The sequence below is a fragment of the Octopus sinensis genome, linkage group LG3, assembly GCF_006345805.1.
Source record: "Octopus sinensis linkage group LG3, ASM634580v1, whole genome shotgun sequence".
NCBI lineage: Eukaryota > Metazoa > Mollusca > Cephalopoda > Octopoda > Octopodidae > Octopus > Octopus sinensis.
Genome location: NC_042999.1, coordinates 77,060,486 through 77,073,741, shown reverse-complemented (window position 1 = coordinate 77,073,741; position 13,256 = coordinate 77,060,486). Strand labels below are relative to the sequence as shown.

Here is a 13,256-nt window from a genome sequence, read left to right as displayed (position 1 = left end):
TGGTGTAATGTTAAAGAGAGCGGGGCCAATTGAGGTGAAATAATTGTGTCGTATTGTTGTTATGAGATGAGAGTGCGATTTTTGTTTTGGGCGGATGGCACGGGGCCCAAGCCTTGGATGTACCTTAAAGGTGATGCCAACATCATTTGGGCAATGCTGATGGAATATTTTCCACATCATGCAGATGATGCAGCGCTCACGGCGACGTTGGAGAGAATAAAGTTTTAGCTTTTCTAGTCGACCCCAATAGTCGAGGCCTGTCATGCCATCTATCTTTTTTGTGATTGCCCTTTGAGGTGCTTCAACTTTTATGATACTTTGTTTTGTGTGGGGAGACCACAGTGGACAACAGTATTCAAGGTGGTGTCGGGCAAAAGTGGAGAAGAGAAAGATAATGGTGTGGATATCTCTCGACTGGAAAGTTCTGAGAATCCAGGAACACATTCTGCGGGCCATGTCAACTTTGGTTTTTATATGAGTGGCCCAGCTTATGTTGTCCACAATTACTCCCAAGTCTCTGATGTTGTTGGATGCCACGAGAGTTTCACCTGAAGGAAGGGAGTATGGGAGTTTCAGGGCATCCTCTTTTCCAAAGTGGATTAACTCAAATTTATCCTCGTTCAGCAGCATATTGTTTTTTTCTGCCCATTGGATAACAGCCAGTAGATCTGACTGAAGGCATGTCCGGTCACTCGCCTCATTTATGACCTTCTGGAGCTTGGAATCATCTGCAAAGATTTTTATGTTGCTGTGCTTGATGATGTCATTAATGTCATTAATGTAGATGATGAAAAGAAGTGGGCCCAGCACAGTGCCTTGCGGAACGCCACTACTGACTTTGGCTGGGCTTGATTTTATCCCTTCAACTACAACATGTTGAGATCTGTCTGTCAGGAAACACTTGATCCATTTCAGTAACTTTCCAGAGACACCAATGTTGGATAGTGGCTGGCTGATTCAGAGCGGATCTCAGAATTAAACAGCCGAAATCTGCGATGAGGGATCAGTTTCTGACTGAAGAATGAAGGCTTTGAATAACCCGTTTGTCTTTTTGTTCGTCCCTTCGTGTATATCACGTTATTTATTTACGTAAAGGTTTATTATATATTTCGCAGCGTACGTGCATAATATATATATATGTTAATAGTTATCGCTAAGCTAACATGGCAGTTCAGAAAAATAAACGAATGCTGCCGTTGATTAGCTCGAAGAGGCCATCGCCTCTAGTTTGTCGGTCTGCAGCGACGCCTGTTGGGTTCGGCTACTCCACATTGATAAGAGGCAACCACCTCGAAACTAGTCTGTGGTTGCCAGACCAGCAAGGGGAACCTGCTAACCTCCCCTGCTATAAGGTTATAATGGACTCAGTTTGTGTGTCACACAGCTAGCTAGAGGTGATGGCCTCTTGGAGCTAATCAACCTCATCATTCGTCCTGTTTTTCTGGACTACCACTTAGCGGTAACTATTAATATTCAGTACCGCTGCCGTAGTCTCCTTTAGAGAGAATTAGAAATTTAGAAATAATGATATTTCTATGTATATGTATGTATATATATATATCACTGTGATCACCGTGATCGATCAGGCTATCAGATGTTGCTACACATCGCTGGTCACAATGCGCTTCAAATGATGCTACCCCGCTGGCTAAGCGAGCAGGCCAATATATATATATATATATATATATACAAATATGTGTGTGTATGTGTGTGTGTTTGCGTCTGTGCTTATCCTCCACTGCCGCTTGATAACTGGTGTTGGTGTGTCCCCATATCTAGCGGTTCGGAATAAGTGCCAGGCTTACGGAAAAAATACTAGGCTCAATTCATTCGCCTAAATGACTGAAACAAGTAAAAGAAAACAGATAAAAGGTGAACGCTACACCCCGGGTAATTTGATAGCACCCTAAAGGATAAAGCATTTTATGAATGAACAGACAATATCTTCTACTAGACAACTGACCCGTGGATCCCATTGAGTTCTTCGATTAATTTCTATAGGTTTCACTCGGTCTATACTGACCTGGGGTTACAAAACAACAACAATGCATACACTAATTTTCGTCTGGTTTATTACTTATGGTGCACAAAATATATCGTTTGAAGAGGGTAATAACTTCTCTCCTGAAAGGTGGGTTGAAGATTACGTAAATTATTGGAATGATGACAGCGTTTATATAGTAAGAATGATCAGCTATTTCATAAAATATGTCCTCAGTAGGTTTCCAACCGACTCTTCTGACATTTATTTTTGTAGTTAAGAAAGTTACTGTGAAATAAGGAATGTAGGTAAGACACCATGAAAGAGTTATACAAAACATATTGAATGTGATTCGGGTTGTGGCAATATAATATCTTCTGCGTTGCATGGGTTGGAATAATGAATCTTTACTTATCGTTGGTTCTAAATGTTCCTCTCTCGACGAGGTTATTTCACTAACTTTTGAAATTGACGGTTGAAGGGAGGCCAACAATCTCTTACGTTTACTGTATTCCCTCAGCTTCATAAATATTGTAGAATAAATTATGATGAACGTCAGCACTAACACCACGCATAGTACTAGCATAAAAATGAAGAAACTGTATACCACACGTGGATTTGCTTTATCTGACATTGAGCACATGTGACCGATTAAGTTATTATACAAGGGAATTTTTTTAATTCCACAAACATAAAAGTTGACAGTCATCGGTATAGTCGTTATTACAATGTTTAACCAGATGAGCTTCTTGACATCCTTACGATTAAATTGTGTTGCAAACGGCCGGCATACTCTTTTAAACCGATCTATAGCAATTGTGAATATTATCAATCCTGATACAAAAGCTGACATAAAAATGGTAGACTGCATAATACGACAAAGAAAGCTATTTGTGAAAATATATGAATAAAGAAGGAAAACAATATCCATTGGTATACATATCGCGCTGGTAAAAATTTGACTCCAGCCAAAGAAAATAATAAGCAAAGTGGATGCTGTTCGATTTAATTTGCAAATATGAATGTAGACTATTAAACTATTACCAATAATACCCATTATCATAAAAATGGATAAAAGAGTAATAATAGCTAGGTGCTTTTCGACTTCCTGTTGGTTAAAAGCAGTCAAACGTTCAGAATCTGATTTATTCATCGTCGATCTGTTTTGGTGCAAAGGATATCTGTAAGAGGTAAAATACAGTATGACAATGATTCTCATGGAATTAAAAACGTATTTTAAAACAAGGTTTACGAAACAAAATTTCTGAACATTTAGTGATGTGAAAACATGCCAGTAGAATTCTCAGGATTACATACTCCTGTTGAGATATAGGGACCATCTTTTTTGTGATATATATAGTGTTTATGCGAATAATTCAGTGCAGATTAATTTATTGAATGCAAAAATCTAAAATAGAATTTTAAAAAATGTACCGTATTTCCCGGTGTACAAATTGAATCTTTCAAACTAAAATTTACAACCACAGAAGGGAGGGAAGACTAAAAATTCCATGTTAAATGCAGCAAGAATTGGATAGATGGTAACGATGTTGAACGTTTACACAACATGTTTACGCTATATGCTACGTCGACTTATATGCCTGAAAATATAATAGTTTAATCAATGTTGTGTGGTCACTAATTTAGCGTGAGTGTTCTGTGATTTAATGTATGAAAAGCAGTCACGAGAGAGTTCATTTCAGTGTGCTTTTGATAAGCGTGTATAAAGAATATCAGAAGGCAGTTCATTTACAACGAAACATTGTAGACTTTATTTAAATAAAGCGAGTGCTGGCAAGTAGTAACAACGACTAATCTGCATGTGTATGCGAGACGGAAAATCTCATAACTTACTTTTTACACAAATGGATTATGTGGAAGCCGTTGTAAGCTAATAAAAACAAGAAGTACCACTCATTTTGAGGCAAAGTTGTAGCTGTTATCATTCAAATGAGTTGGCATGTCAAAGAAAGAGATGTTACTTGAAGGCTGTCTATTCATCTTGAATTGACTTGAACTGCAGCTTCACTGCTAATGCAGATCACTGCCGTTTGAATTCATACGCCTCCAACCCTGATTGGCCGGAGTCTGCCACCGCACAACTGAACTATGCCACGACGACAAAATAGATCTTTCCTGACTCGCTTCAGTACCAAGGAAAATGTTTGTAAAAATATATGCAAAATAGAAGTGAGCTTTAGTTATCGAAGATGCTCAGCTGGCAGCGGAAGGAGCGATGGACGTATCATAAGATTTGGTGTCTTGTGTTCATAATCAAAATATTTAACTCTCAATTGGCTGGCTAATAAATAAATGATTGCTATAAGTCGAAATGGATTACTTTGTATCAGAGTAGTTCGTTAGCTCTCTCCCTTCATCTCTCTCTCTCTCTCTCTCTCTCTCTCTCTCTATATATATATATATATATATATAATATATATATATATATTATATATATATATATAATATATATATATATATATATACATATACACACACACATATATATATATATGTATATATATGCACACACACATACATACATATACATACATACATATGTTATTGATGTTAAAATTCTAGTGAAGGAGCCTTGGATCTAGGTTAGAAACTGGCTCTTTCTCTATTGCCAAGCAATCTTGAAATAAAACTGAATAATGACATACATACATACATACATACATACATACATGGTGGCTGCTCCCTCGTTATCGAGTATGGCCATTGCGCAAAGCTTAATCAATGTTGTTATCGTGCAATGCCTGTGCAAGATTTTTTTAAAGTGGGGAAAGGCTGTGCACTGAGTCAATCCCACTCACTAAGCAACAGCAGCCATAATCCGAAAAGAACAAGTTAACATCATCGGTAACCACTGAGCCGCAGGTTTTATGTCGGAGTTATCCCAGTTACCTGAGTTACCTTCTCCTAAAAGGATGCCCTAACAAAGGCTAGGAGTCCTTCACTCCCAATGGTTTAACCGCGCGATCGAATATTCAGTCCGATTATTTCTATGTCCCCGCGCATGATACAGCCTTAAGACATTTATTGGATGGCCGTTGACTCTCAAGAGTTCCTCCGCCCTTTGACGGGTTTTGTTTTTCATCCCGCAGGGTGTCCAATAAAAACCCTCCTCACCAAGCAAGCTTGGTGGGGTTGCCGGTTTAGTCGCCAACGACCCGACCATGTAACAGGTTGTACTAGGTTACATGCTACCAGTAGCACTCGAAAGTGACCTGACATAACATACTTACATACATACAAAAATAGCCTGTTGTTGATGTTGAAATTCCAATGAAGGAGCCTTGGATCTAGGTTAGAAACAGGTCTTTTTCTCTATTAGCAAGAAATCTTGAAATAAAACTGAATAATGACATACACATATATATAGGTATATAAATGTCTAAATAGCGAACCCTAGAACATCGACACAATTTCCCGCAACTAATCCTCTACAGATTATGAAAGCGGAATGTTCACCGATCCCATTGCCTGACAGGAAGAGGGCTGTGAACACCTGACGACATTCTAGGTACCAGGCACCCAGTACCGGTCTTTTCTTCTCCTAGGACTGCAGCTCCATCAAGGAGACGAGCTGCAGAAAGACGTTCTCTCAAACATAGCCCAAACATACTCACCGTCCAGAAATTATTGCAGGTAGCACAACCTGAGCGCGTGTCTGCGCATCAGAAGTCACGGCATGCTTAAGCCGCTACTCAGAGGGTGCTGGCAGCAGACTGACCGTCTGACCATTGTAGTAGATCCTTCCACAAGAAATTAAATAAGAGATGCTCCAACCTGATGAAAGAGTAACCAAGGCAGAGCACGACGGTCAGGCGATAGTTGATGACGGATGCAATATAGGTATTTGCTACCTATGTCCCACCTTTCAGGAATAGCTTCCTTTTATCCTATTTCTGGGTAAGAGTGGTTAGTCTGTTCGTCACCTCGTCCCAGTTCTTATCTACCTGGAAGTCGGAACGAAACCAAACCCCGAGCAGTTTCACTGGGCCGTCAGTCCAGTGTCCGACGACGCCGTCTGATGGCATCAACCTGCCCCTCCAAGTGCCCAGCCGCAAGCCCACCGACTTGTCAGTGTTGGCATTAGCTCTTGCAACCGACTCATATTCCTTTAGAGGCGTCCGATGCCATGCCGGTGGCATTGTCTGACACTGCCCCCTCGTGTCCCAGTTCGAAAGGGATACCCTTCAACTGTTCTAATTTCCGCAGCAGTGGTTTGAGAACCACTACGTATAGAAGAGGCGACAGTAGGCTGCACTGAAGGACCGAGCATGCGATACGAAACGATTCTGACAGATGGCTGTTTACTCTGACCACCGAGTAGGTGCCACTGTGCATTGCAGCGGTCCAACCGCGGAAAACGGAGCCGAAACCAACCACTTTCGGGACGGTTTCCAAGTAGCGATGGTTGAACCTAAAGATTGCTTTGGTTTGATCCAAATTGATCAGAGCCCTATCGAAACCGTTTCTCTCTATGATGTATCGCATAAGGTGGGTGTTGTTGCGAATAGACCTGTTCGGGACTGCACATGTTTGCGCATGTTGTTGTTGTTGTTGTTGTTGTTGTTGTTGTTGTTGTTGCTGCTACTGCCGCTGCTGCTGTTTCTGTCGTTGTTCGTATTTGTCGAAGCCAAAGGTGAAGCCATTACTTTTGGCGATGTTCATGGCGGTGACAGAAGTAGCCAAGCTACTTGATAAACAAGGGGGGAAATCAACCAAATTGCAGCTATACTGCTCATTTTCCCTTCATCGAAGCCTTGTTGTTGTTCTTGTTATTCGTATGGGGTCATGACTGCGGCGGCGGCGGCGGTAGTGGTGGTGGTGGTGATGTTACTCATGAACACAACTCACAGCTGGTTTGGTAATTGAAACCACGATCTTGCGTGCAACGCCCTAGCCATTAGGCCATGCGCTTTCATATATCTGCGTGTGTGTATGTGTGTGTGTGTGTGTGTGTGCGCGCGTTATGTGTGTGTGTATGTGCGTGTGAGTGTGTGCGTCTGTGTGTGTGTGCGTGTGTGATATATATGTGTGTGTGTATGTGTGTGCGTATGTGATATATGCGTGTGTGTGTGCGTGTGTGCGTGTGTGTATGTGCGCGTGTGTGCGTGTGTGTGTGCGTGTGAGTGTGTGCGTCTCTGTGTATATGCGTATGTGTATGTGCGTGTGTGATATATATGTGTGATTTTTTAATTTCCCACAAGGGGACAACATAATTAAGGGACAATACAATCTGGTTGGGGTCAGATGGACGGATAGATATAACGTGTGTGTGTATGTGTGTATGTGTGAAGAGATATTCACAAAATAGTGAAGATAACATTAAAATTATACAAAAAAAAACAATATAAGAAAACAAAAAACTATATATTTGTAGAAAGCTTTACATGTTTCAGTCATTAGACTACGGCCATGCTGGAACATGCCTCAATGAACTTTTAGTCGAACGAATCAATCCACGTACTGGTTGTTTTTAAAGCCTGGTACATTTTATCGGTCTATTTTGTCGAACCGCTGGTTTGCAGGAATGTAAACAAACCATCATGGTTGTCAAGCGGTGGTGGGGAACTAACACACACACACACACACACACACACACACACACACACACACACACACACACACACACACACACACACACACACATACACACACACACACACACACACACACACACACACATACACACAAGGTGCCATGCAATGGGACTGAACCTGGAACCATGTGATTGTGAAGTAAATTTCTTACCACCGAGCCACGTCTGCACCTGTGTCATGTGTGTGTGTGTGTATGTCTGTCTATCTGTCTGTCTGTTTGTCTTCTGTGTGTCTGTTTGTGTTGTGTGTGTGTGTGTGTGTGTGTGTGTGTGTGTGTGTGTGTGCCTTTGAGTCGCTAACATTTTCAAGCCATCACTTTATTCTTTACGTTAAAGAGGGATTTTTCAAAGAAATTCCCATAAAAATACTATAAGTAATTTACTCTTCTTACAAGTATTATAGATTTTGTTCGCTTAGTAACTGTGTGGTAAGTAGCTTGCTTACGAACCACATGGTTCCGGGTTCAGTCCCACTGCGTGGCACCTTGGGCAAGTGTCTTCTACTATAGCCTCGGGCCGACCAAAGCCTTGTGAGTGGATTTGGTAGACGGAAACTGAAAGAAGCCCGTCCTATATATGTATATATTTGTATGTGTGTGTATATGTTTGTGCGTCTGTGTTTGTCCCCCCCCCAACATCGCTTGACAACCTATGCTGGTGTGTTTACGTCCCCGTAACTTAGCGGTTCGGCAAAAGAGACCGATAGAATAAGTACTAGGCTTACAAAGAGTAAGTCCTGAGGTCGATTTGCTCGACTAAAGGCGGTGCTCCAGCATGGCCACAGCCAAATGACTGAAACAAATAAAAGAGTAAAAGAGTTACTAAGTTTGAGTATAAGTGGATGCATATGCGTATGTATGTTTAATGTTCTCGTCCCTTTTTTTTACATTTTTTCTTTGCATACAACTCACAAAATGACAGAGAGAGAAACCACTAAAGATTCTAACTTCCTGCAATTGTACACAGAGCAAGTTAGTCTAACTGTGCCTATCTATCGATAAGCTTTGGGAGAGTTGATAACAGTCCTGTATCGTTGATAACAGTCCTGAGTCTCTGAGCGTCGGCGAAAACAAACTTGCTAGTCTGTTCCGGAGGACTTTCCGGTTTGGGACTACTATGGATAATTTCTAGGTGTCTTTGGTGTAACAGAACTACCGACGGGCGCTACCAGTTCAAGATAAACAGTACAGACACGGATGTGCTGTCAGACGGGTTCGTGAAAGGTACGCAACAGAGCGACGAAACACGCACTCGTTCAGTGTCCGGGAATTACTGACTTGTGGTGTTATGTTGAAAAGCTACTGTCGCATGTGGGACGGATTCGTCTGTCCGCTGAGTCCATGGTGATGATTGTCCCGCCGCCCTCCTGTAATCAGGCGGGCAAAGCAGTTTTCCTTTGCCTGGTGGCTGTGGCGAAAGAGGTTGTCTGGTGGATGAGATTGAAAGGCAGGAAGACAGAGACATTCCCCTTTGGTAGGGCTCTTATAAACGTTTTCAAGTTTCACTTGAAACCGAAAGTGAGGTATAGAGGGAGGTGCTGTCCTCGATGAATTTATTGAAATGTGCATGAAAGTTGCGAAAATAGCATGAGTGGATGGCACCGCTCAAAGTATTGACCTGTGAGTCTGAAAAGTGGAATTGGAGAGGGCACTTGCCCTTGGTGTTCAGGGAGATCTTGGTGTGATTCTTCGATTATCCCTTGAGGTTCTCCTGTAACTGGAGGACAACATCACTATCATCCCTACTTTTTTCTGTCATTTTTTCTTTTATTGTGTTATACTATGTTTGTTTCCCTTTGTTTTATTGTATACTGTCAACACTTACTATATAAACATGCTTTTTTTTGTTATTTCATTACATGTAAACTCCTACACTTTATGTCTGTCTTTGCATTGTTCCCTCATCCTCACTCCAGTGACAAATAAAAGAAATCATTATTATTATTATTAGTTCAAAACACCTTGACACCACTTATATGTTCAAGGCCATATATTACTAATTGATTAGTGTACGATTTGTGACTAAAATCATACAGATGTCTGATGCCTGAGACGTCACGTTGTAATGTAAAACACATTGAAAGGTAGTACCACAGAAATGTAAAAGTTTATTACAGGTGTTCAACAAAGAATTACAACATTGTATTTCGAAAGTCTTTTTCTTTTGCTAGAAATTAAATTGTGGAAACAAAAACGAAAAATCAGACTTGATCCTCATCTTTTATTGAAGGAGATTTGGCGGTAAATTCTTACCATTAGACCCGCTTCATTTTGGAGGTATGATTTACCTAAGGAACCATGAATCCCGACGGTTTTCGTGGTCAGATTGGTTCAAAACACATTTAAAACCACAGGGAAATCTTGAATTTAACTTTCATAGTAAGACGGGTATAAATAAATTTCAGCTTCAAAGTGAGATGGGTATAAATTTCCCCCCCAAAGTGAGACTAATATAAATTTTACCTTTAAAGTGAGATAGGTATAAATTACACCTTCAAGCGAGATGTGTATAAATTTCATCTTTAAAGTGAGACGAGTATAAATTTCACCTTCAAAATCAGACGGGTATAAACTTCACCTTCAAAGTTAGACGGGTATAAACTTCACCTTCAAAGTTATACGGGTATAAATTTCACCTTCAAAGTCAGACGGGTATAAACTTCACCTTCAAAGTCAGACGGGTATAAACTTCACCTTCAAAGTCAGACGGGTATAAACTTCACCTTCAAAGTTAGACGGGTATAAACTTCACCTTCAAAGTTAGACGGGTATAAATTTTCTCTTCTAAGTAAGACAGGTATAAATTTTCCCTTCAAAATGAGACATAAATTTTCCCTTCTTAGAGAGACAGGTATAAATTTCACCTTCTAAGTGAGACAGATGCTGTCTAATTCTGTTTTCTTTAGCGTTTATATCGATGTATAATACAGATTCTGACGCTAGTCTGATATGGGTAACTTTCCAGCATATTTTTACTATTGTACCGTCTGATAATTACCTAAAGAACGAGCGATGACCAACTGATCAGATTTGTCCAAAATACATTAAAAACCACAGGGGAAACAAAGTTCACCTTCAAAGTTAGCCGCGTTAGACAGTAAAAGTTAATTGATTTCGATGCTATATCTAATAGGTCGAGAGGGTAATGAGGCTATGTACAGAATAGAATATGTTAGTGTAAAAAAACGAAATTGTTCGGTCTCAAACGAATATGTCAAATGTGAGGTTAAACTGTAATAATACTTATATGTATGTATGTAATATATATATATATACGATAAGTTATTTTCGAAAGCAGAGATGCTGTTAGAGCAGCAGAAACATTGAGTAAATTACACTTACAAAGCGGAAAAATTTGTCAACAAACAGCCATGGGATTGGAACCCACGTCTCTTGAAAACACTGGCCAAGTGCTTTACCATTAAGCTAAACAGCCCGCCAGCAATACACATTTCGGCGCTTGTAAAAAAACAAATGTTTGTTTATATTTATATACACGTGGGGGTATATATATATATATATATATATATATATATGCACACACACACACACACATATATATAAACTAACCATATATTGCAGAAATATATATATATATATGCTGGTGTGTTTACGTCCCCGTCACTTAGCGGTTCGGCAAAAGAGACCGATAGAATAAGTACTGGGCTTACAAAGAATAAGTCCCGGGGTCGATTTGCCCAACTAAAGGCGGTGCTCCAGCATGGCCGCAGTCAAATGACTGAAACAAGTAAGAGTAAGAGTAAAGAGTATATGTATATACATACATACATACATACATACATACACACACACTTACACACACACACACACACACACACACATATATATATATATATATATATATATATATATATATATATATATATATATATCTTTTACTTGTTTCTGTCATTTGACTGCGGCGATGCTGGAGCACCGCCTTTAGTCGAACAAATCGACCCCAGAACTTATTCTTTGTAAGCCTAGTACTTATTTTATCGTTTTTTTGCCGAACTACTAAGTTATAACGACGTAAACACACCGACATCGGTTGTCCAGCGATGGTGGGGGTACAAAGGCAGATGCACAAAAACACATGCACATGCACACACACACATACATATATATAAGGTGGTCTTCTTTCATTTTCCGTCTTTGGTTGGCCCAAGGCTATAGTAGAAGACACTTGCCCAAGTTGCCACGCAGTGGGACTGAACCCGGAACCATGTGGTTGAGAAGGAAGTTTATATATATATATATATATATATATATATGTATGTATGTATGTATGTATGTATGTATGTATGTATGTATGCATCTATATAAGAATAACAAAAACGTACCAAGTAAATTTCTTTATGTCCTTGGAGTTGCTTTCATTGTCTGATATCCTTACACTTCTGTTTATCTGAAAGTTTTGCACCTCGATTTACTTGATAGTATATGTTAGGTAACTGACGAGTCGTTTAATCCGTGCGTGATATTTTACTGAAATTTTGGGCCTCATAAAATGTTTGATTCTTTCGGTCAGAAAACAATTTTCCTGCAAAGAAAAATTTTCGTTTCTAAATTCAGTCTGGAATATCAACACAATTTTACCTAGTGCTTCATCGTTTGTGTTAATAAATACGAAAATATATTTTAATTTGTTCGCAAAGAATTTCCTCTTTTCCTTTTTAATTATGTATGAACCTGAGTAAACAATAAAGACTTAGAATTAGATAGAGTTTAAAATTTAGACGAAGGGACGCCAAAACAACGTCAAAGTCAGCAATCGTTGGCAAAATATTCGAGGCATGCGAGCGAGCGTTTGGTGACATCAATAGGTTGTTAACTAGCACAAAAAAGATTCTTTTTATAATTGATGTCTCTATAGCGGTGACTTGGTAGAATCGCTGGACAAGATGTGTAGCGGCATTTCGTCCATTTTTACGTTCTGAGTTAAAATTTCATTTAGATCAACTTTGCCTTTCCTCATTTCAGGGTCAAAATAAGTGTCAGTTGAGCACTGGGGTCGATGTTATCGACTTATACCTTCCCGCAAAATTGCTGGCATTGTGCTTATAGTAGAAAGGATTATTGGTACCTTTGAGTAAAAAATAAAGATTTACTTTTTAGGTGAGAATGCCGAGCTGTGGAATCTTGAAAGTCATTTAGTTCGGTGCTTAGCATATTGACTACTCTACATACAATTATTGAAACCAAGAATGGAGCACATCATAATAAAAAGGGAATTGTTTCAGTTACATTTTCTATGTATACTCATAACAGTAGGTATTTATCAGGAATAAAATAAAATAAATCAGAGGAATGGGGGAAAATCTTGTGTAGCATCTCCCAACTGTTTTATTCTTGGGAAACCCTTTAAACCAGTGGTTCTCAACCTGTGGTACGCGAGGGCTTTCCAGGTGGTACACGAGCACTTTCAGGGTAATATGCGATTTTTAGTTTGTGCTTTTTCCAATATTCGGCCAGCATGTGATTAATGCTTTCCAAATCAATCAACCAGTAAGCAGTACTTTTCGATTACTGGCATACTATTGGTTACTTTTTATTCGCTCTCTGTACAGCGATCAGCACCGTCCAGCCAATGCGCATGATCTTGAGTATGGCGTGACGCTATGTGTGACCTTGAGGGGAACGCGCGTATAAAATACGCTTT

At 39.7% G+C, this 13,256-nt stretch overlaps 1 protein-coding gene across 1 annotated transcript; it reads right to left on the bottom strand.

Annotated features, from left to right (window-relative positions):
• Positions 1-2,054: 2,054 nt before the first annotated feature.
• On the bottom strand, positions 2,055-12,380 carry LOC118762754 (neuropeptide Y receptor type 1-like). Its single transcript, XM_036501688.1, has 2 exons — positions 11,938-12,380; positions 2,055-3,162 (listed from the first exon to the last, which is right to left on the bottom strand). The coding sequence occupies exon 2, from the start codon at positions 3,132-3,134 to the stop codon at positions 2,055-2,057; it is 1,080 nt and encodes a 359-aa protein (XP_036357581.1). The 5' UTR covers positions 3,135-3,162; positions 11,938-12,380.
• Between the last annotated feature and the right edge of the window lie 876 nt (positions 12,381-13,256).